The 26072-nt window shown below is 35.2% G+C and overlaps 1 protein-coding gene across 1 annotated transcript in view; it reads left to right on the top strand.

Annotated features, from left to right (window-relative positions):
- Window positions 1-12067, top strand: part of LOC145286293 (uncharacterized) — a 44493-nt gene extending 32426 nt beyond the window's left edge. The window contains exons 5-7 of the mRNA XM_080135153.1: window positions 1138-1176; window positions 5889-5929; window positions 11623-12067. Of these exons, the coding sequence (XP_079991279.1) occupies window positions 1138-1176; window positions 5889-5929; window positions 11623-11664 (122 nt within the window). The 3' untranslated portion in view covers window positions 11665-12067. The remainder of the gene's footprint in view (window positions 1-1137; window positions 1177-5888; window positions 5930-11622) is intronic.
- The last annotated feature ends 14005 nt before the right edge of the window (window positions 12068-26072 follow it).

Genomic DNA, 26072 nt, shown 5'->3' with positions numbered 1-26072 from the left:
TTATGAATCACGTGTACAGTTTGTAAATGTTCAAATGTCAAACCTGATTTGATTGTTAATTTCCTCAGCTCATACAATTACGACCCGTTGATCTTGGAGAAGGTATTTGGCGACAACAGTGGCGAGATGCCCTCAGCATTAATCAGAATAACTTGAGCTTATAAATTCATGCTTGCAAAGAGACTGAGTTTGGAGTTTTGTTTTTTGAATGTGTCAGGCAAACAGAAGTTAGTCACACCACATAAGTATTAGCAACGGTTATAAGAACTATGCAACTAAGGGCAATGACTCGTCATATGGTTATTATTAAACTGGAAGTTGCTAATGGATTGTATCTGTGTGTGTGTGAGCTTCTGCTGATACCAGAATTTCGAAAATCTGTTTCTTACTAGTAGAAGGCTTTCCAGCATATAGGGACCTCAACAGTAAAGGGATGTAATTTTGCTGCTTGTTGGGCTAGTTGGGGTTATGTCTGTCGAGGGGGTACAAGTACTATGAGTTCATCAAAGCACATTATATTAAAATACTTATAAGACAGACATAGGGATGCAACATTGCAGCAATGGACAAAGATCAAAGCTTGGCTGATATGTGCAGAACCTATTAGATCTGAGACCTTTTTTTTTTACCATGTCTAAGCAGAAACTATTGGTAGCTGCACCAGTCCAAATATGGTAACCATACTCCATGCATGGATGAATTATAGCTTTGTAAATTTATTTATTTTTTTATAGACAAGCGAGTCATCACATCAAGACCCGAAGGCCACTCGAGGATAAGGGTTAATGAATGTGTAATAATCGTTAGTCGTGTAGATTAGGTAGAAATTGGATTATTTAAGAGGACAGCCCAATAAGAACTTGTATATATATATATTGGACTTGAAGACCACCATATTGTAATCGTCCAGTAAACAGGACTGTGGCACAGGCAGGCAGTTCTAGGAAAGAATCTTTGTTCATGGAATCTGTGTTTAGATTTAAGCACAGATAGAGAGTGAGGGAAATTGTTTATAGCAGGATACATATAATTAATGCTAACGAGAGTTAACAATGAAATTGCTGTACATGCCTATACCTCCTTCAGGATTCTAAAAATGTTTAAGTTTATATTTAATAATTTCTTATGTTTTTTCAGTTCCAGCCCAAGAAACAGTTTTCCAACACCCACCACCACGTAAGTAAAGCATACATTTATAACACTTTTTTTAGAAATCTTTTTTGTATTATTTGGATTGTTTTTTTTTATTGATTGTTTTTTTTTATTGGTTGTTTTTTTTCCACAACGTTTTGGCTGATGTAACCTCTGACCATTCTCAGGTGCATTCACACTGGATGTTATTGGTGAATGGTGAAAAATAGCGCCAAGTCTATATCTTTGGTTTAATAAGTCTGGGTCCATTCCATTTTTTTTTATGTTTATTTTTAATTTTTTTTTGTTTCTTTGTCCATTTCTTCCTTTCTTTCTTCATTTTGTTTCTTTCTTCTTTTCTTTCTTCATTTTATTTATTTCTTCCTTTCTTTTGTTTATTTCTTTCTGTCTTCTATTTGTCTATTTATTTTCTTCCTTTCCTTTTTATTTCTTTCTGTCTTCATCCATTTCTTTTTTTCTGCTTATTTCTTCCGTTTTTCTGTCTCTTTTTTTCTTTCTTCCTTTCTTCTCTTCTTTTTTATATATTTTTTATATTTTTCTTGATTTATCTTTTCTTTTCATTTGTTCATTTGTTTTTTTCCTTTCTTTTATCTATTTCTTTCTCCTCCTTCTTTTCTTTGTTACTTTCTTTCATTTTTATTTCTTTTGATATTTGTGAATTTTTTAGATGGAGATTGATAATTTGTATTATTCCGATTATTTGGACTACTATTCTCATCTTGATAGTTATTCTCACTACATTTCAGCCGATGTGACCTCCGACCTTCTTCAGGTGTATCCTACCAAAGTCAGGAATTTTTTATGTCACATTTCCTTGCTTTTAATCTTACCATTTTATATATTTTTTGACTGCAGAGGCACTAACACAATGGATGCTACATTCCAGAATTTGGGATTGCCCAAATAGCTATTAATGAACACCTTGCAGATTAGGTCGAGTGATTAAAAATGACGATTTTGGTTGATGTCTGATGCGTATAGTAGTTCATTTCTCGATTTTATGTAGCATGTCTGTCAGGTTTGTATTATTCAGACTACTGTTCATATCTCTTTGTAAAACTTGGGAATTAGCACAGAATTTAGAATGGAACTGTTATTTAATCCATGGGGGTAGCATGCTCTCATTCCATCAGCCATGACCGAGTATATATCCTATGTAATTTGCTATTGTATTCTTAGTATTGCCTACACTGAAGATTGAACACTCAACCTTTAGAAGAGTGTCACTTACAACTGTATTTTACTTAGTATATCAGTTATGCCAAGGTTTCTGTGGCGTAATGGATAAAGTACTAGGTTTTCAGTTCTAAAGGTTCCGTTTGAAACTCTGTATTTATTCCAGACTTCGACAGAAAGATACTAGGAGTTCAACAAGATATATTTGAAGAATGTTGGAGGTTACATAGGTCGAATTATTGTGAGAATAACACTCAAGATGAGAACAGTAGTCTGAATTTTACTTGTCTTTACATGAGGACAAAATTAGACACAGTCAGTCTTTAATGTGGGGAAAATACAGTTTCAAAATTTTATTTTTAGCACTATCAGCCAGCAATGGTACCTGGATGCAGGGTGGGGGTTCGGCTCTTTTTGACCTTTATAGAGTGGGAAGCCTGCACTTCTTGACCTGGTGTGGCTGGCATAGAGGCTGAAATACTTTGCCTCGTCATCATCATCATCACTGTTACTATCTGGCTGTCACCTTTCTTGCCTTGACAGAAGTGAGGGGGTGAGGAAGGGCTCCTTGCCCATTTACTTTAGATGATTATAGCTGGCCTTAGAGGAGGATGCTGACTTTGTTCTCCATCAAAAAAAGGTTTTGACATTAAATATAATGTTTTGGGTTTTTCCCCTTTTGAGAAAGACATTTGTTTGGAGCTGTGTTGATAGTTATTAAACTTTCAACGTAATTTAATTCACAGATACAACGAGGTCTTACCAACTGGAAAATTATTAGTCTCAAGAAAACCAGCAGAATAAACCGATTGTGTTTAAGGGGATTTTTTCTGTAAGAGACAGATATTAAATTTGCTGGCCTTTCTTATAAGAAGAAGACAAGCAGATTATCAGCACATGTTATCTCCAAAAAGGAAAGTCCCTCTTTGTTCATGGAACTTAAAAGAAGAAACTGTTCTTGGAAGATAATTTAACCTGAACTGGTTATAGAAAGAACTTGCCTAGGATTGTCTAAACCTTCGTGATGAAGGCTTTTGTAAAAGCCGAAAATTAAAAATTTTGGTACTTGTGCACTTTTGCCACCGTGTTGAAATTCATCTATCCAGCGTGGTCTCAGCTTAGATTGAATTCACTACATGAGTTTGTAGTGTAATTCAAATCTTGTTGGTAGCTGAATACTTGATGCTTCGCCAGAGCTATCAAGGGTATTTTTTATTGTGACGCCATCACTAGACGGGGGTGCCTATCATAGCTTAAGAGAGTCCCATCTACCCTCAAGAGAAAGATAGACTGTGCCAGATTATCAACTTAGTATTTTACCTTGCGGTACATACAGTGCCTCGCCTTCCCAAATGGTCATCCATTTGGTACTGGCCAGGCTCAACTTGCTTAACTTCGGTGATCTGGCGAGAACCAATGTGTCAATGTGATTGTGCCGTATATATAAACTGTGCTGAAATAATAAAGTTATTATTTTGAAAGCCATTCTTAACATGGGGAGGGCAGGATGTTTTGTAACTATTTTATGCTTCCACCTAACAATTTAATAAAAAAGAGATATTGTAAAGCTTGAATTTAAGCTGAAAAAAACTAAAAATAGCACAGTGGCAAAAGTGTACAAGCACCAAAATTTTATATAAATAAATATTTATTTGAAAAAATAAATATTTATTTGAAAAAATAAAAATACTGCACGAGTCTGATCTTCTAATTGTCATGATTGAATTTCATTTTCACCATGTTTCTAAACAGTGGATTTCTATTAATTTTAAAATTCTCACAATCTAAATGTTGTGAGTTCAATCCCTGCATAGGGTAGTACAGTGACGTGCAGAGAACTTTTTTAGGGCAGGTGCTCAAGTAAGAAAAACTCTCAGTGGGGCACAGGCCTATAATATATGTCTCTGAAAAAGGCATTTTTAAAATAGGAGTAAAAGGGGGAGGTGTTTGGGAACCTCTAGAACCCCCACTCGCTGCATGTCTCTGGGGATGTATATTTTTATTTTCTCTTTGATAACACTAAAATAAATTTCTCTAAACGATATCCAACAAACATTGATAGTTCATTGTTTGTATGTAAATAAATTCAATCTATTTATATAAAGTTAGAGATGTTTCTATGTACAGGATTTACTCCTAAACTAATTAACTAATCATTATGAATTTTGGAGCATAGTTGCGAAACATACGGTTCGTAATGTGGGATATATTTAATTTAATTGAAATTTATGCAAAGGGCACAAAAAGGGACAAACCTTCGATTTTTGTGAAGTTTTAACAATAAGTTTTTTATATTTAATGAATAAATATTCCTCCAATTTCAGTTTCTTTGTAATATTTTTTTACTTGGGAGTCACCACTTATCAAGGCCCAAAGGCCACACGAGGATAAGGATTACTGAATGTAAGGTGGTGGTGTAGTAATCACTAATGGTGTAAGTTGAGTAAAATTTGATTATTTATGAGGATGACTTAACAGGAACTTGTTTACATAGAATCTGAAGGATACAATTGGGAAGCAGGCCAGTGGAACAGTGTTCCAAAGGCAGGCAGTTCTGAGAAAGAACCTTTGCTCATGGAATCTGTGTTTAGGTTTTAACACAGATAGAGAGTGAGGAAAACCATATATTGTGGTTGTAGTTAATTGAGTGTTTTTTGTGAAAGTTTGGCAAGGGAGGGGGGGGGGGACTGAAAGATTGAAAATAGCGATAGAGCAGAGACAGGCTTGCAATGTTTCTTCTGTGGGAAAGAGGTTCCAAGGAAAAGAAAAGGACATCATCTACTAGGTTTTGAAGCTAATTTTGAAGTCTCTCAAGGCAGGATAGGACACTCCGAGCAGCTTATTTTAGGGTGTACCTGGCTTTTATACAGATAGACGATTGCATCAACAGTGAGATACCTACTGCAGCGGTAGAATGATCCAACTATTTTTCCAGTGATTTTGGCAACAGATTTGATGTATGTGTTCTATTTCAGACCAGAAGTGAAGTTCCAGAAGCTTGTCAAGACAATTTCAATTTGGGCATATTGGGGATCATTTAAAGGGTTTTAAGAGGCAACCTTCCATTTCAAAATTCAGATTAGTATTAAATTTGATATTAGACACCAATTACACAAGATTCCTTGAATTTCAATTTCTTGTTAATCCTGAAGTTTTAGAATCAAAATAATGGATTTTAATAGATTAACCTTTTTCGTGATTATGTTTGAAATTGACCAGATTTCATTCGCATATATCATCACAGTGCATATGCAAGCACTTTCATTGTATTAATATCAGTATATATCCACCACCACCATTTTCTTTTTACATAGAAGTTACCACTTATCAAGGCACAGAGGTCACTCGAGGAAAATATTAACCTGGCATAATATATATATATATATATATATATATATATATATATATATATATATATATATATATATTTAGTGTGAGGGATTGAATACTTGATTCATTTTTTTTTTTAAATGTGATATTTCTCTCTCATTCTTTTTTTATTTTCTTAAGAATTCTAAAAAAAATGAAAAATGATTTTTTGTGCTTAAATTTTTTTTCAGTTCCTCAACCAATTAGTTCTTATGAACGCACAACTAAAGACGTACGTATTTTGTTTTTTTTTATTTGGTTGTTGGGAGTGGGGTGTAGTGCTTGCCAACATGGAAACATTTCAACTTCAAAAATACTAAACTTCTCATTAACGTTAATCCGGCTCCATTCAGAGAATTTCCCGCATTACAAACTCTGACCAGGCACAACGGTCAACCACAGAAACAGATACAAGTGTTAGCCAATCTCAGTTCCAGCAATGAAAACCCAGGATCAGCTTGTCATCCTCTTTCGCTGCCCTGAGCCACGTTTTCAGCTAACTTTTGCATTGTTTTTTTTTCCAACCTGCTGGGGCTGGATCGATGACTTTGTGGATGAAGTCATCTGTATGACAGCAAAGAGCATGACTGAACCAACAAAGATGTCTTGTGAGGAGAGCTTGTTGTAGAAAGGATATATTTCCATGGGAACGAACAGCAGATGAACTGTTGCTGACGAACACGAAGGATGCATTCGTTGGCTCATCTTAAACGTATCTATTACGGGATAAATAAAATATGTGAGGTGCCTTCAATAAGTTTCCAGACTTTTCTCGTATGGGAATTTTCATTGATAGTACACCCATGAAACTCTAGTCCCCTTCAAAGTAATCTCCTCCGGCTGCAATGTACTTGTACTATTCCAACAACTGGATGGCCCCATAGAAGTCCTCTTGTGTGAGTGTATCAATGACTCTCTTCGCAGCCTCTTATCTCCTCAAACATCTCATAACAACAGCCTCTAAGGTCTTCCTTGAGCTTAGGGAATAACCAAAAGTAACAGGAAGCAAGGTCTTAACCATAGGGAAGGTGAGGAAGTGTACCGATGCCCATCTTTGTCAAATAATCTGTGACAAGGATGGAGTTGTGAATTGGTGCATTGTCCTGGTAAAAATGCCACTGACCTGATTTGAAGAGTGCTGGTCTCTTCCGGCAGAATGTGTTCCTGAATTCCCTTAAAAATCTCAACAGAGTACTTCTTCTTGACTGTCTGTCCAGTGGGAACCTGGTGCATATAGATCATGCCCATGCTCTCAAAAAAAGGATCATCATAAGTTTTTGGGTGGATTTGCTCTGACTGGCCTTTTTTGAAGAGCCAACATGCTTTCACTGGGAACTCTATCTCTTACATAAGTTCAGTTTCACATTATAAATAACTATGAAAGTACATGAGAAGGCCTTTGTAGTGACTGATGTTTACACATCAGCATCCAAAATCAAAATGCGTAAACCCGTTTGTACGTACATTATTTGCGCATACACTATCTTGAATAAAAACAAATAATTTTTAACCAATCAGAGAATCTTTTGAATCTATTCAAAAATGTTTTTTTCTGGGAGCCACTTCAATCCTTTAACAGAATCAAATTTTTCTTCAATAAACCAGTTGAGCTGAAATCCATGAACCAGCACCCTCTGTGCCTCTCTGTCAGGCTTTGAGCCTGCTGGCATGTCAACTCACACTTAAAAGCATGACACATAAACTGCTTGAATCCCTTCTTACCATCTGCGCACTATTAACCTATTCATCAATTGAAATATTCCCAACCTTTCTCACTGAACTTTTTTTCTAATATGATAAACAAGGAACATTGACTCTTGTTAACAGCTTTTAATGAAATATTATATAGTTGAGTCGAGTAATTTTGTTTATGATTTTCTAATCCCAGTAATACATGGCTCTTTAACTATCGACTTTGTCTTCTTCGATATCTCAACTAATGAATTCATCCTTGTTTTTACAAGGACTCTAAAATATTTATAAATATTCTATGTTTTTCCTGTTACTGTAAACTTTTATTTTAAACATATATAAAACTAGCTGGCCACTCAGCATTGCCTGGTCGTACAATACGCTTTAACATGATATTTTAATTTATGGAATCAATCTCCTGCTGATTATTATATATTACGAGGAATAATTTGCCTGGTAGACTAATTCACAAAAAAATTAAAAACCAAAATAATAATGATAATGTTGTTCATCAAATTCCATCCATGTTTGTTTATAATATCATGTCAGCTGATATTTGGGCTTGATGATAAATGCCCTGGAAAAGTCACTTCTGATTAATGCTTAGTTTTAAAATAAGATGAAAAAGCAAACAAAGAAATGGTTTGTGGCAATTTTAAATGATACCTCTTCTTTTATCGTAAATTAAACTTATTAATACAAAATTTTTTTAATTAAATGGTGAGGTACATCCAGGTTTGAACAAGGGATAATTCAATTTGTAGTCAAATGCTCTACCACTGAGCTATATTTCCAGATGACAATAAATCTGTTTTTTTTTTTAAGAAGAAACAATTTGCTGAGATTTTATCATTTCCCTTGGCCGGTGTAACATAAAATATTCCCCTGTAAAAGTTCTTTTTTATCTATAAGAGAGAAATTATTTTATCGGATTTTTTTGATTTTCAATACTTATCAGATGAATTTCTATATAAAACATATCTAAGAACACTGCCAAACATATATATTAGCTTTGTATGAAATTAGCAAAAGGCAGGCTCATGCATTTCGAAACCTATGAGGAGGGAACTCACACACACAAAGTGACTTTTATATAATAGTAGAGATATCTCTTTTGTGAATTATAGACCCCTAAACCTTCATGCTAGACCTTGTCAAAAGTCTTGAAGATATAAAGCACTACCACGCTAGATTCACCTGCAATATCCAGTGTGTTCAGAAATGATATCTAGGATACATGCAGTTGAATGGGATCGCCTAAATCCATACTGTTGATCAGAAGAGAAATTTCCAGGTGGTGGACTATCGCTAGATGATTCAAGGTGCAAAGATTTTAACAGTAGGAGTATACAGATCAGTTTTTTTTGTTTTTTTTGCCAGAGTTCTTGAAAACTGGTACCAGAGTGGCAATTTTTCAGTTATGAGGAAAGCAAGATTCAACATGTCGGAACAAATACATTGAAGACATTGCCAAGGTTGGCGCAAAGAAGGTGGACTCTCTTTATGCTAGAAAATTACTCACACCTAAAAGTATCCTGTACCTCTACAAAGCCACCATTCACTCATTCATGGAGTATTGATGCCACATCTCAGCTTACCACTAGTCTCTCACTCTTAAACAATGTCCAGAAAAGACTCTCGAATTTAATAGGTTCCGCACTATCAGCCAAACTCAACCCTCTGTCCCATCGCCACAATGTTGCATCCCTGTACCTGTTTTATAAACATTTTAATGAAATATACTCTGATGAACTCATAGCACTTGTACCCCACCGACATATATACTCCCAACAAGCAGCAATATTTCGCCCCTTCACTGTTCAGATCCCTAGATGCCGGAAGGCCTTCTACTCTAATAGTTTCTCTCCTTGGATGGACTGCTAGATTTTGGAATTCCCTCCCTATTTCCTGCTTCTCTCACTACTCAACTCCCCATAATTTCCTGTTAAACATGATTCCAAATAGTAGCGTCTTACATCCAAGTGGTAATCTGAAGTTGTCAAATTGTTTTATGATAGAAAATCCATGGAACCATGCACATGATGTTCCGATCCCATTTACGTCGTTTTTAGTTTTATAATTTTGAACACTCATGATGGAATAATGCAAGGAATGGTTTGTGTAAGGTAGTCCTTTCATTGGTATTTTTATTGAGATTTAAAAAAAAAAAAAAAAAAAAAAAAAAAAAGCAACTTTTATTATTATTATTATTTCTACTAGTAGTACTACTACTATTACTACTACTACTACTAATAATAATACTACTAATACTACTACTACTAATAATAATAATATTACTACTACTAATACTAATAATATAATAATAATATTACTACTACTAATACTAATGAATGGGAACAGATGCTTATCAGATTCTCTTATGCGGGTTTTTGTCTGTATTGGAAAATCTGGGAGGGAGTGGTTCGCAGTTTGATCAGTTTTGATCACACTGCTGTTCAATCTTATCTATTGCCATGCAAGTGATTTCATGGTCGTTAGAACTGTTAATAACCCATGGTTAAACGCACTCAATCTATTTTCCAGAAATTATGAGTTCCTAATTACTGAGATGCGATGCAATTTCTAGCCATTTCGATATACCTACCCTTAGCTTTGCCTTTTATGGTCTAACACAGGTTTCTTGATGCTGCAGATTATTTAGTTAACTTTTTCTGTTTGAAATGGCAGATTGCTTGGTGCCTATACAACTACACATGTCGAAGGAAAGTAGAAAGTTGACTTTAGGTTTACTTTGAGCAACCTCTAGTCCTCACATTTCATGAGCGACGTTTCTGACAAAGGTGGAAGAATTGCTGCTTTTTAGGTCAAAATCTACCCATTTAACATTTATCATTGGCAAGTTTTTCATCTTGAAGTTTTTTTTTTAGCTTCTTACATTAAGTAGCTTCATGCCTTGTCCTGAGTAGTTTCCATTAAAAAGAAGTGAACAATTGGGGAGAGTGAAGCTTTACTCATTCAGTTATCTCCCCTATATACAGCACGATTCATGTTGATACACCAGTTCCCGTTAGATCACCAAAGTTAAGCAACATTAAGCCTGGCCAGTACTAAAATAAGAATTCCAGGTGCTGTATGTGCTCTCTGCTTATCTCTGCATTGTTTCCTGTCGTCTAGCACTTCTCTGGACTCAAGCAGTGCCAATTCAAGAGAGGTGTGGTTGGAGATTGCGCAACTCTTGCCTCACAATTACACACGCAACTACCTTTGCAGGGGGTATCCATTGTCTCTTGAGATTGAACGGAGGCATCGTACCTCCCCTGCACATTATTTAACAGAAATAGAAAAAATTTTACTCCTCTCTGATGAGACCTCTGAGGGATTCCTAATCAACATGTTGGTAATATCTTGTCGATGTGAGTAACACTACTTTCTGTTTGAGGTCAAAGAGTTTATAGTGATAACAACCACTATTACAAAATGATAAGCATTCCAGAGTGGGTAAAGGTGTTTATCGAAGCGACACTCTAGATGGGTTGAATCAGCTTCCTCCAAAAGAAGAAGTTTCATGAAAATCTCAAATTCGCAAACAGTTCCTAGTTGTTTGCATATCTCCATCAACAGAGATGATACTAGGTTTTTGCAGTTCTTGTAGGGAGGTGGTGAAGTTTTTCTAGTATTCCAAAATGGTCACTCATCTGATAGTGACCAGTCTCAACATTGCTTAACTTCAGTGATCTAATGAGAACCAGTGTCAATGTGATTACTAGGGCTATGACAACAGAATATTCTTATCATTGCTTTGACTCTCGAGTATATATCCGACAATGTTAGGCACAGTTAATCAACCGAGAACCACATCACTCGATATAAAAGCATATAAGATATCAACGGATGCACACTCGAGAGTCAAAACAATAAGAAAAGAATATGCTGTTGTCCTAGTCATAATTATTACACCATATATCAAAGATACTTGGAGGCTCATCAGTTTAATGCCTGTTTTACATGCTGATATGTTTTGGATGGTTTATTAGCGAAACTAACCTATCTCTGACCACGTTTTTATTGATCCCTCTTTCTCTCAAGGCCATCCTCCTATGTTTTTTTTTTTTTTTTTTTTTTTTTACCTTTTCATGTAAACTGACTCTTGCTACTTCAGTTAATAAATCAGGAGATATATCGACAGGAAACTAGAAAAAGTAAAGTGAATGTTAGCAAAATTGGTATAATGTTAGCCTGTCAAAGTTTTAATGTGTTTTCTTTTTGTTTTAGGCTGAACTTCTCTCCGGAGAAACTGTGACCACATCTCTATGAAAAAAGTCTCATGCACAAAGCATGTTTCATTTCTTATTATTGCTGTCTTTCTCTACACACATGTATAAGGAATATTGGATAAACATGAAAACAGACGAGTAAAATTAATAAGCAAATATTTATGACAAGATTTGACTCATTCTAAAAATTTTCACATTTTGGAATGAAAATATTTTCAAACTGAAGCCCAAGAGACTAACCAACCAACAAAGAAGTGTTCATGCCTTGAAAAATATAAATATTGTGGAAATTAGAAAAAAAAACTATTAAGACTGTAAGGAAAATTGCTATAATGCTAATTTCTTTATTTGTTGTTAAAGTTTGATATGTTTTCCTTGACATTCATCACGGAAACTGATAACATTTTTATGCAGAAAGAATATTCTGTTTTTTACTCTTGCCCTCCCCTCTGTCACTACCCCCTTTCTCTACGAGCAGACAAAAACACACACTGCTTCTATTTAAAATTCTCTTCTATATAATTTATTGCAACAAAACAATTGTGACATGGAAGAAATGTACATATATATGTTCTATTTTTTTATTACCGTTTTATCTGTTTGGTTACATATGTTTCAGATGTTGGACCATGTTTATGATTTAACAGCCTTGTCAGACCTTACAGACTTCTGTAAGGTCTGACAAAGCTGTTGGATCGTAAACATGGTCCAACATGCATATGTAACCAAACAGATAAAACGGTAATAAAAAAATAAAACACATATTTGCTCTGCAATAGTATTGAGCACTCTCTTCAGGTTTTTACTAATTACCAGTTTTACCTTTTATATATATATATATATATATATATATATATATATATATACATAAAAGTTTGTTCATTTTTAACTATTTCTTATCCATCTGATGAAAGCTTAAACAGTAACAAATGACTGGAGTGCTATATGTTTTGGTTTTGATTTTAGCTGATGGCACCAAAGTCATTTTTTAACTTTTGAAATCACTGCTATATATTGTGTACAATAAAATATATAATAATTGGTATAGAGAATTTACTCTATAATAATAAATATGAAATATGCATAAATCAAAATATCGTGTTCAAACATATTTTATGACTGAGCAACACTGGGTGTTTAACTAGTAAGCTATATAATTTTTTTACAACATAATAAATGATATGGGAGAAATACGAAATTGTAATATAAAATCTAACAAACTATTTAAATTGGTTTTGTATTATTTTGATGTTAATTAAAATTCGTCTTATATCCAATGCAATTGGTCTTTATGTTTGTTTGTTTTTCAAATATTGCTAAGTTGAGATAAAAAGAGAATAAAAAAAAAAAAAAAATCAAATATACTTAAAACTATCATTATTAAAATCCAGCAGTTTGCAATAAATTAACATTACGTCTGAAGCAAGTAAAAATATTTTAGATACACATGTCACATCATAATTCTTGTGCCTCAAAATCTAAATTGTAAATGTTGTAAAGCTCCAACCCCTGTCCCTTCTCAGCCAAAAAACCATCATGCATCCAGTGGATTCTACCTTACTATTTGAAGAATAATGTAGTAGGCAAAAAAGAATCAGGAACACAGATAGGAAATAGTCAGTATCGCCCACCTCGTAATGATTTAGCTCCCAGTAGTCCATCACCAGGCGCACTTTGTTTTTTTTCTGCTGTATCACAGCCATCAGGGGAATTAAGCCTGGGGGGGGGGGTCCTAATTTATCCTCTGGGTATGGCACGAGCCAACCATTATCTATCCAGGTGTATTCTACACAGATTTCTGCCGGCACTGGGTATTCTGACACACAATTGTGTAGCCTTTCAGCGAGGTGGTCCTCAGACTACTTCCACGATGCGGTCCACGTTCGGTTTTGATGGTCAAAGGTGGCGGTGAAATCCAGTTCATTAATAGAAATGGCTACGCATTTAATATTTTTCCTGCCAACCAGCCGCACTGGTCCTGTAGGCTAGACAGCGACACCTCCCAGAGCTTTTATGGCGTTGATCCCTAGGAGTAAGTCAAACCCCAACGGTTTGCCACTCACCACCAACACATCGATTCTGGCAGACACACCTTCATCAGTGGATACAGAGACCGCTCCAACACCGCAGCACATATGGGATATTCCACCAATCGTTTTAACACTCACGTTCGTTTTTCTCCAAGACCGGCACCGGTCTGCATGTAAAATCGTCCTAGAGCATCCGGTATCAATAAGCGCCAAACATCGCGTCCCGTCAACATGAATGCTTAACCACCAGGAGCGTTGTGTTCGCATCTTGGTGGGGAAGGAGACTGTCACACTAACAGGAATATTCTGGGCCCTGTTGTTGGGTGAGCATGTGGCCACAACCACGTTCTGATTTTGTTCCCCAGTCGTCATCAAAATTCTTACTCTTGACATTAGCTCCCCCATGGTCAATGCTTCGATGTTTGTCACCTGTTGAAGAGAAATTGAGATGGCGTCAGGGAACCCAGTGACGAAAGTCAATTTTGTGAGTCTCTCTAAGCCATCTCCTGTGAATCCGGCCAATCCAACCAACTGCCTGATTTTGTTGGCGTAAACATCCACACGTTCACCAGCCCATCTGACCATAGTTATTTTTCTGTATGCTGCAAATGCGTCATCGGTAAATGCCTCTTTTAATCAGGCCTCAATCTGTCCTATCTTCTTTTGATCGTCCTCCTCCATTTCCATGTAGAGGGCCAGTGCATCACCTTCCAGGTATAAAGGTAGCAGACTCGCTACATCATCCATCTGCTGAAGTTGTGCGACAAGTCTCACTTTTTTCAGCCACGCTACAACGTCTCCCTTGCCAGAGAATGGCTTGATAATATCACTGCTTATCCACACCTTCGCCATATTCGGGCCGAAATAGCTCGAAGAAAAATGTAGTAGGCAAAAAAACAATCAGGAACACAGATAGAAAATAGTCAGTATCGCCCACCTATAGAAGAGAGAGATTTCTTGGCTGTAATAGTTTTTGAGTCGGCGTTAATCATTAGATGTAACCAAACTAAATGAAGAAAAATCATCTATATATTAATATGATAGCGTGTTTATTTTCTGTGTAATGCTTACATCTGGGTCGTTTAATTGTTATGTACTTTCATTTCTTATAATAATTTTACTAAGAATTCTTCATAAGTTTTGGTTTCAGTTTTGGTTTCGATTATAGCTGATGGCACTTAAGTCATCTATTTTTTTTATAAATAATTTTAACAAGAATTCTTCAGAAGTTTTGGTTTTGATTATAACTGATGTCAGATGGCACACCAGTAATCTATTTTTTTATTATAAATAATTTTAACAAGAATACTTAATATGTTGTGGTTTCGGTTACGATTATGGCTGAAGAAACTCAAGTTATATATATATATATATACATATATATATATATATATACATATATACATACTATACAAAAGCCCCCCCCCTCTTTGGGTTGAGCACTGTTGTAAATAATCTCACTCGCTACTTAATTTGGCTGAAAAATGCGAAGCTCGCGGTTTGTTTACAAACAAGCGTTTGAGCACTTTACAAGTGGCAGACGGATGTTTATTTAAATAGACATTCGGACAGATTAGTTGTGGGCACCGCTTCCGTGGTTGAGGGGTAGAACTGCCGACTGTCAACACAACGGTTCTAGGTTCGATCCTCGGCTTGGGAGAGGTGCTAGTCTAGCGGCACTGATGAGTTGTGATACAACGAAACAGGACTGTTGTATGTTGATGACTACAAATATATTTATATATATATATATATATATATATATATATATATATATATATATTTCATAAATTTTTATTTCGGTTTTGATTCAAGCTAATGCACCCAAGTCATATAGATATATATTTTTTTATTTTTGGAATTGCAACTTTATAATATATCAGAATCGATAGAACATTAACTCTATAATAATATATACAAAATCTGCAAGAATTAAAATATCATACTTATGCATACTTTACAACTGGGCTTTGAATGTTAGTTTCCCTATGTTTTCACAAGGACCAGTGATACTTGATAAAATTCAATTGTAAAGTTACACTCTTCTGGAGGTTGAAGGTTCAATCCTCAGTATAGGCAACACTCAAAATACAATTGCGAATTACTTAGGACTTCTACTCAATCGTGGCTGATGAAATGAGAGGATGCTCGCTAGATAGATTAAATAAAGAGCTCCGTACAGATTCCTGAGTTCAACAAGATATACCTGAAGAAGGTCAAAGATTACATTGACCGAAACGTTGTGCATATAACATTCAAGTTAGTCAGTTTATCTTAGCAGCATATCAACCCTTTTGGGTTATTTAATGCTGAAGAATTGGTTTTGTTTATCTGTTGTTTGTTATCTTCTAGATTTTGTTGGTGTTTAAATTTAAGTAAAAATAAAGCTTTTTTGATGGGTACCAGTTATATATTGTGTTTTTCCGATGTTTTTTTTTTCTATTTATATTTCATTGTATATCTTTGTTTCTTTTAAAGATTCTAGGATGTTTTCAGGATCATGTTTGTAAAAGATGTCTTTTAGTTTGTCTTGATAATATTTTGTTCGAGTTTGACAGAGATCCTTGCAGTTTGTTAGGATATATTTTATTGTGTAGAGTTGTTGACATAGGGTGCAGTTTGGTACTTCTTCACCTTTTAGTAGATACTAGCAAGGGGTACCCGGCGTTGCCCGGGTGTTTTTCGGGGTATGTGAAAAAACCCCGAAGCGTTGACGACGCGCAGTTGGAAAATAGTAAAGTGTTAAAAAAACAAACAGGTGCGCGTTTTTGATTGACGTGACGGCGATAGGTATTCAGCAGTTACGATTTTGTGCGGGACAGTTTTGAATAAATTGGTTTGTTTGTTTTTAAAAACACGCTCCCTGTTTATTAGGAGGAGCAAAATGAAAGCTACAGTCTGATATGACGAAATCGACATTGAACAAACGTTACTTAGTTCTCTTGAGACAACTGGCTTTCGGCCTGTGATTAGAGTCGAGTTTCGCTTTTTTTATACCGAAAACTGAATGTAACGCGTGCCGATGCGGGAAATGTGGAATAATTAACGTTTGAAAGTCAATAAAATTAAATAGACAGGCGAGCTCCGTGGGTAACTCTGAGATATTACAATTTATAGATGATATAAAAAGTTTTAAGAAGTTGTGAACCGAGCAAGCGCTTCTCTGAAAGAAGCCTTTCGTGGACATCGAGGAAAAGCGAACATACATACACACATACATTTTCACTTTTATATATATAGATGAGTGGGTGGCAGCAGTATGTCCTATTTGAAGTCTTGCTATTATTACTTCTTTTCTTGCCATTTTCCTGTTGGAGACTAACTTCTGCCCATTCTTTGAGGATGGGTTTGATTTGATAAAGTTTGTTTTCTTTACAGGAGTTCCATAGTTTTTGCCATTTGGATATGATGAAGTTATTGATTAATGGTTTGTCGTCAGTGTAAGGTACTTTTGTGTGGCTTGAGTTCATTTTGAGTGATTGTTCTGTATCTATTTTATCGTTTCCTGTTAGTCCAACATGGCTGGGTATTCAGCAGAAGGTAATGTCTTTGTTTTGGGTAATGAAATTGATTCTTTGTAGGAGATTGATGATCAGGGGATTGTTTAGATTTTTGTTTTTTAGTGATGTTAACAGAGATAGGGAGTCCAAAAGTATGATGTATTCGTTATAGTTGAGTTCAAGGGTAAGGCTTCAGCATTGAAGATTGATGTGTTGTCTGGTCGCGTTTTTGGAATATGATGTTATTACAAATCGCTGCACTCTCGACTTTATTCTTGTCCTTTGAGTCGTCAGTATATATGTGTATCCAATTTGGATGTTGCTCTAATATGTCATTTGAGTGGTCTATGTAAATTGTGAGGTGTGTGGTGTATTTTGATAGGTTTAAAATGATTCTGGGTGGTTTTAGTGACCAAGGAGGATGTTCAGGGAATTTCGATTTATGTTGTTTTTGTCTATTTGACAGTTTTTTTAAGTGAATGTTCCATTTTTAATCCAAAAGTTTTTATGTTATTTTTTTTTCATTTGATATTCAGGATAGAAAACACAATTGTAAGTTGGATTTGTAGAGTTCAAGAAAAGTTTGATGTATTATTGTATTATTGTAGTGCAAGTTTTTCTCGCCTTAGGTGGAGTGGACATTCATAGGCTTCTGCATATAAATTATTTACAGGAGAGTTGCTATAAGCTCCCAGCGTCAGACTGAGTCTTTCATTATGGATGGTTTCTAATGTTTTTAAATAGGATTTTCTGGCTGTTCCATAAATGAAGCAGCCATAGTCTAGTTTTGATCGGATCAATGTTCTATAAAGTTTTATTAGAACTTGTCAATCTGCTCCCCAATTGGTATTAGCAATCACTCTCATTAGTTGAATTGATTTATTGCATTTGACTCTCAGATATTTTATGTGAGGTTTGTAGGTCAGTTTTTTGTCAAAGACAATGCCTAAGAATTTATGTTCTTCAACTATTGGTATTTCTGTGTTATTGAGTTTAAGAGAGGGATCCAATTGCAGTCTTCATTGCTGGCAGAAGTGTATACATTTGGTCTTAGTTAGGGAGAATTTGAAGCCATTTAACACTCAAGATGAAAACAGTAGTCAGAAGAATCCAAATACAAAAGTTATTTCTCTTAGACCAAAGAAGGGAAAATTATTGCCCTTGGAGTAGAGTAGAGTCCACCATGACAGGTTGGGAAGTAAACAAAATAGATCTTGCATCACAGACTATAATCATGCATCGAGTGTCTTCTACATTGCCATTTAATCTGTATGCTGAATAAATCTGATAATGGTTATACTTTGTCCTCTGTTCATTTTTAAGTTGATATTAAACCAATAACATGTTTATCGTCAGGTATAATAATACCAAAACCAAACGCTTTTCATTTGTTCATTATGCAAAACTGGAGTGGTTTTTGGCTTATTTAGGAAAACGTGGAAGATTATTAGAATATCTTCACTTCTACAAAATTGTGTACATTTCTGTGGTGTTCATACAGAATTGCAGTTCCAAATAAATCAACTCTTTGATGTACTTACATATCAGACAAAAATAAATATTTACACCAAGCCATTTTCTGTGGTGGACACTGAAGTCACCAAATACATGCACTTGTGTCAAGGGAGAGTGCTGTATCTATGCTGTCAGAGACTTTGTTTATTAGGGTGCAGTCCTGGGTCGAGGGAGAGCGGTAGAGAAAATAAAAGTAACTAATGTAATGTTGCATGTTAAGTCTAAAGCACATAAAGGCTTGATCGTTCAATTCTAGGTTTGTTTCTCTAGGTATTACAAATATAGACTTCAAGTTTGTGCATATGTTTGTCAGAGTCCTTACAGCAGAGTGGGAGATATCCAGGCATGTTAAAATAGTTAGAGAGGATGGAGAACTGTAGGTTAGTCTCACTTAGTGCTAAGATATCCAGGATGTTTGTTAGGAGAAATGCTTCAACATCATCTAAATTAGTTCTAAGCCCACGGATGTTCGTAAATGCAAGCTTCAAGGAAGGAGGCAACTTGGATTTGTTTGTCTCTAAGCCTGGTTTAAGCGTAATTTTTTCATTGTACTGTCATCATATTTTTAAAGAGTTTCAGTTTAGGTAAGGGGGTGCTGAACAAGTGGTTATGCAGAATACCAGATATGCAAAACAAGTAGACTATCAGCTGATCTTTCATCAACTAGGATTGTGGCCTCAGGAAAGCCCACCAGGTATGAGTGCAGGGTCCATTTCCATGCGCGACTTGGCACTATAAACATCCCAATATTATACAACTGTTGATAGAGCAGCCGCTCTAAGTGCTACCAAAGAGTTAAGGCTCCTGTACTACCAGTCGGAAACAGCAACCAGGAACTGTCAATCCAGTACCCTCAACCCATCAGACGAAGGTCAACCAAATCTAATTGCACTGGCATATGTGGCACTCAAGCACTCCCAAGTGCCCAGTTTAGAGGGGTGGGATGTGTCGGGAGTGGGGAAAACGGAGTTCATTGCCCTTATCAAGAAACAAGATCTACCACTGACTGTTTCTGTCGAATTCCTGTGATAGTAACTTAAGCAGACAATCACTGCCACACTGGAGAATGTTACCAAAGATATGCTGCGGCATATTTGGCACAAGTTTGATTACAGACTTGACGTGCGCAGAGTCATAGGCAGTGCTCATATTGAATATTTGTGAAAATTATGAAATCAGTCATAGAATCTACAAATCTTAGATTATTTTTTCTTTAAAATGTTAACTAATAAAACTTATGATGTTCAACATAAAGTTTGTGCAGTTTCATTAAGATACAATGAGTAGTTTCCGAGAGATTAGCATTTAAAATGACTTTCTTTGAAGTCATTTTTATTTAAACCTTCATCACTTCCGGTTTGGCGATGGACGCAACAGCAAAGATGTCACGTTTTATTTTTTCACGATTTTTCCTCCTTCGTGGTATGGGTTTGAGCCTGCCTGCCTACTATCACTTTTTTTTTCTCTTTTTTTTTTTGCTCAACACACACCTCCAAACACCCGGTCAATGCAGTTTTGGGATACCCTATATATTATATATAAGACTTCGACCCATCTTATTTGCTGTATTTTCTCGCTCTCTTGGTATCCACTCTACGGTTTTCTTTTTTGCTCTTTCATATTTGGTCAAATGTCTTGCCTGTTATTGATAAATCTAATTTTTTTAATTGTTAAATCTCTATATATAAAGTAGTAGCAAGTGTGTGTGTGTGTGTGTGTACAATTCTCTTACAGCACACACCACTGGACCTATTGTGACCAAATCTGGCATGATAGTCTCCCACCTAGAGATAGTGCACACCATTTTTCAAGGTAAAAATTAAAGGTCAAGATCAAAGCCTATGTATATATACTCTCCTACAGCCCACACCAATGGAGCGATCATGACCAAACCTGATATGATGATGATCTCTGACCTAGCGATTATGCACACCATTTTTCAAAGTCAAAAGTTAAAGCGATTACCTAAGCATAAAGCAAAGTTCCATGCGAAGTGCAGATATCTTTGCTAGTTAAACAATAAAATAACATTTAGACTTCAACTTCAAACTTATTTTAATTGAAAGCAAAGAAGATGATGGCTAAATAGTTAACAAGACAAACTGACAACCTGGGTGTCCCAAGTTTGAATCCACTTTGTAACATAGAAACATTTTCACTTTGGATGTTGGCAACCTTCATGTGGTAGTTTCCGTAAATACCCAATGTCTTTCTAGAAAGGATTCTGACTAGAAAGATAGAAAACCAATGTCAATTGTCAGGAGAATTATTTGTTCATATTTAGATTACTTGAACTTCATCTTGCGTGTTATTTTCATTTTCCATGTCGTAGTGGATGAAGCACTTGGTAAAATTCAGTTCTAAATTACACTTTTCTGGAGGTTGAAAGTTCAATCCTTAGTGTAGACAACACTCAAAATACAATTGGGAACTATTTAGAATTTCTACCTGATCATGGCTGATGGAACAATAACAAACTACCCTTGTGGATTTAAATAAAGTATTCTGTTTGAAATTCCATGCAGATTCCAGAGTTCAACAAGATACACTTGGAGAAGGTCGGAGGTTACATCAATCAAAATGTTTGAAGAATAACACTCCAGATTAAAACAGTCGTCATCTGAATAATACGAATTATCAAATCGTCATCTCAAAAATTCAAAAATATAATAGAATCAACTGATTCACACAAAATAGATGAAACAAAGTGAAATATTTTATTTCATAATAAAAACAAATGGTTTAATGGATAAATTTGATAAATATAAATCTTTTTGAACAAAAACAAAATGATATGAAAATTCTTGAAAAATCATAAACAAAAATTTGTTGCAATGAAAAAAGATGTGAAAACGTTAACAGGCTATTGAGGTTGTTCAGAAGTTTTGTTACCTTGGTGATTGGAGCACAGGAGAAGCAGGTGCTAGATTGGATGAAGTAAGTTCCAAGACCTTTTTCTATTATTAACAAAAAAAACATTACCTTTGTTGATTAAGTGAAGAGTCAATCAGGCATTTCTTTTAATTGTAGTTTAAAAGAAGGGCCATGTAACATTCCCAAACCAGGAATGAAGCAAAAATGGTAAGAAATCCTGTTTTTTTTTGCTTAAATAAAATGACCATATATCTAAGCACAGGGTGGAGCAGGCGCTAATATGTTTGCAGTAAATAAAATAGAGAAAATTCAGGAAATTGCTTCTGTTACTAACTAGTAGAACACTAGAACAGGGTCTCATTTTATCACTGAAGTTAAGCAATGTTAGGCCTGGTCAGTACCAGATGAGTGACCATTTAAAAATAATAGGCGCTATATGTATGCGGACCTTGACCTAACATTATCTCCCCTAATGGGTATATACATGCAACTAGGGACCGTTTGTGAATTTCATACTCCCATGAAACTTACTCCATTGGAAGAAGATGGTTCAAACTGCCTACGTGAGTACTGCCTTAGTACGATACAGTACTGCTGACCAGGGGAAGAGTATATCAGACATGTGTCTGCAGAGTGATGATGTATGGAAGTGAAACTTGACCAGTGAGATTAGAGGACATGTGTTGCATGGAGAGAAATGATATGAGAATGATACTCTGAATGTGGAATGTGAGTTTTAAGAGGAACATGGAATTTGGACAGTATAAGGAGTGTGTGGAATGAATAAATCCATGTAGACAGACTTTGCTATGAATTGATAATCACACATCTCTTCCATCTATAGCCTTTGAGCCCCTGGAGGGGCGTAGGCCATCTACAACTTTTTGTAGATGTTTTTGTAGCGAGGAGTTCTTTTTACAGGGTGAAGGTGCTGGCCACACACCCAACCTTCCCAGAAAGTACATACAGCGCCTAGCCTTCCCAAATGGTCACCCATCTGGTATTGGCCAGGCTCAATGTTGCTTAACTTTGGTGATCTGGCGAGAACCGGTGTGTCAACATGATTGATCTCTTACTTAAAAGATATTGTGAGCAGCGAGATGTTGTCTCTGCTAATTTGGTTCGTCGTCCCAAAAGTGCAGAAGTTATCCACGTGACATGAATTGCGAGCCTGAAAGCATGTGTAAAATGCAAAGAATGCAGCAATAGAAAAAACTGAGTAAATAGTGCAAAAGAAACAGATATGAATTGAACAAACATTCACAAATCAAACATGCACCAACCTATACACACATACTCACTATATTCCTTAACTAATGGGGTGCGCCCAGTCTTGTCCAGTCATAAAATATGTTTAAATATATTTTAATTCATGCAGATCTCAGTTTTATTCTTACAGAGCCAAGTCTCTTTTGAATATTATAATAATATTACTTATAGTACTGATTCCATAAGTTAAAAGAAAAAAATGACATGGGTGTCATCAACTAAAATTAAAACCAAAACATTTAGCGCTCCTGCTGCGTTTCTTACTGTTTGAGTTATTAACAAATAGATAAGAAAGATTTAAAATTAAACGACTTCAAGATATGAATGAATTTGTGCATGCACAAAAGTAACAGAAATATGTTGGCAAATTAAAATGAGCATTTTGCATTTTAAATTGCCAACATATTTCTATTCACATTATCCATCCAAAGATTTTATTCGTCATAAACCATCCTTGGTGTATGATTACTATTTTCTGTTAATTTCAGTGTTATGTGACCAGTAGTTTAAAAGTTTATTGGTTAAATATTTTCACAGACAGACAGACACACATACATACACTTAATTATTTATTAATATAGATTAAAGATGTTTAATGAACAAGTAATAAGTATTAAAATAGTATGGAGAGTAGAAAGTGGATGTTGAGTTACTTTTGCCAGTTTTATATCTCTTGATTTTGTTCTTTAATCCTCACATTCCATATTTCAAACAAAGGTGGGGAAAAATTAATGTTTCCTGGAGAGCCGCCAACCTAATAGGTTCCGAACTTTCAGCTAGGCTTCGGCCTCTCTCCTATCAATCGATGAAATGTTGCATCCCTCTGCCTGTTTTACAGGTATTTTAATGGTAGATGCTCCGACAAACTACAAGCCCTTGTACTCCCCTCGACATAAATACTCCTGACAAACCCAACAAGCAGCAAAATCCCACCTCTATACATTGGAAACCCCCAGATGCCAGAAAGCCTTCTTCTTTAATAGTTTCTTACCCAGAACTGCTGGACTTTCGAATTCCCTTCCAGATTCCTGCTTCCCTGACTGTACTGACATGCAGAAGTTCAAGTGTAATGTAAACTGATATCTTGCTGTTCAACTCCCTACATAGTATATAAACAACTCAACTAAAAAAGTCTTTTAAAAAACTTCAAATAAGCGGAACATTCAATTAAAAAAAAACTAAAACAGTAAATTGAAATATGCAGAAATAATTTATCTTTTGGGATTGTAGAACAACAAATTGGATTAAGATGAACTTAAAAAAATTAAAACTAATATTTGATCGATGATGGAACAATAAGATTTTTTTTTGTGTGTGTGTCTGGGGAGGAGGAGAAATAAATAAACATTTTAGAAATGTTTTAAACTTTACTTAAAATCATTTCTAAGCCATGCAAGAAATAGTTAGACCAAACAACAAAGGAAAAAGTAGGATCCTCTAAAATAAATGCACATCAATTTAAAAAAAAAGAAAAGATTTTAAAAAGTGTTTCAAACTTATTATTAAATTATTTCTAAGCCGTGCAAATGCACCAAATGAATAACAACAAAAATAATGATTCTCCAAAATAAATATGTTAATTTTTTTTTCTTCAAAATTCGCTAATGTAATAAATTTCAATATAAAATCCAAGATGGCCACCAGATCTTTAAAAATGTTATTCAATTTTTTATCATTTATCTTAGCTGAGACTACTTAATTGTTTTGGTTGTATTTGGTGCATTTGATAACATATCTAAAGATGATCACAATCTATCATTTCCACGATTTCTTACATAAGTGTTAAAGATGTTTAAGGAACAATTACTAAGGATTAAAGCAATAAAGAAAGTAGAAAGTTTTTTAGCAGTCTTATAACTCTTGCTTCACTTAGTTTTTTATCCTTTAGTCCTCCCATTTCATGAGCGATGTTTCAGATAAAGGGGGAAGAATTGCTGTTTTTTTGGGTTAGAATCTGCATAACACTTACTGTTGGTTAGGTTTTGACCTTGAAGTACATGTTTTTTTTCTTTTGAAGTTCCTTACATCAACTGACTTCATACTTTGTTCAGAGTAATTTCCATAAATAAAGCTAAAATATACAGAAACAAATTATGTTTTCAGATTATACAACAATAAATTACATGCAATGAACAAAGTAAACTATTGTGATTTAAATGTAATGTGAACAAACATTTCGATGTCCTTATTAACCTGAACTCTAATTTACAGTAGCTTCTTACATCTCACTGGCAAGGTGCTTTATTTGAGGTAAATATAAGTAAATGATACTGTTGTGGTGGCACCCACTCATTTACATATGTGGATAATATTACACATAAATAGCAAGACTCGGTTAGTCTGAGTGTGTGTTAAACAGAAGCCACCGAAGGTCGAGCCGAGAGCAGATATGTTCTCCAGCCAAGACTCTCTTACTTGACAACCATTATGTAAATATACTGTAAATATACTTTTCCTAATACACTTCTTATTGATCTACCTTTGTTTTTGAGACTTCATTTGTATTTGGTTCAACCTGCAAACATAACAGTTGGCGACGAAGAGGAACATAACAGATACAAAAACAAAAAACACTAATGATCCATGATATGAGTAGGTGTTAGGAAGTGACTCTTAAAATAAACAAACAGGTTTTGGAAGTAAATGATCCAGAATAATAGTTAGAAATGATTCATGAAAGCATACAAAAGCGGTCGGAAATGTAATCAGTGGCTACTGGGAGTGACTAAGAGGACGAGTCATTTTCCGCTTATCGGTCACTCTTTGACAAAAGACCAGAAATAGGATTTCCGATTTTGGGTCAATAAATTTAGAAGTCAGAGTTAGTTTATGTATAGTTTTCAGTTTGCAACAGTAGACAGTTTGTGGCTTTGAGCAGATCAGGAGAGCCTTAGCAGACCTGCGATGAACTGACTTTAGCTGAATGATAGTGAGGGCCAGATGATATCAGTTGGCTTTTAGTTTATGCACTGAAACTTTAAGATGCTAACGTTAGTGTTTGGAGGGTCGTTTTCTTCAACAGTACAACTGATATCTACAGAATATATTGAAGTTTGTATTTTATACTTGCAAACCAGTACTCACATCCTTGGCAATCATCAAGAATAAGAATGAGAAGAAATGATAAAGGCGAATAGAAAACTATAACAAACAACGTTGAGGGTCGGTGATTGTCGAGAGGGACAGCATAGATGAAAAATTTTTTTTTATTAATTAACAAAATTTTATCGACTATCGTAATCTAGAAAATGATAGTGGTC

Source organism: Euprymna scolopes, chromosome 10 (assembly GCF_053919585.1).
Source record: "Euprymna scolopes isolate OS-2025 chromosome 10, ASM5391958v1, whole genome shotgun sequence".
NCBI lineage: Eukaryota > Metazoa > Mollusca > Cephalopoda > Sepiida > Sepiolidae > Euprymna > Euprymna scolopes.
The sequence above is the reverse complement of the archived record's forward strand: the minus strand, read 5'-3'. Positions and strand labels throughout refer to the sequence as shown.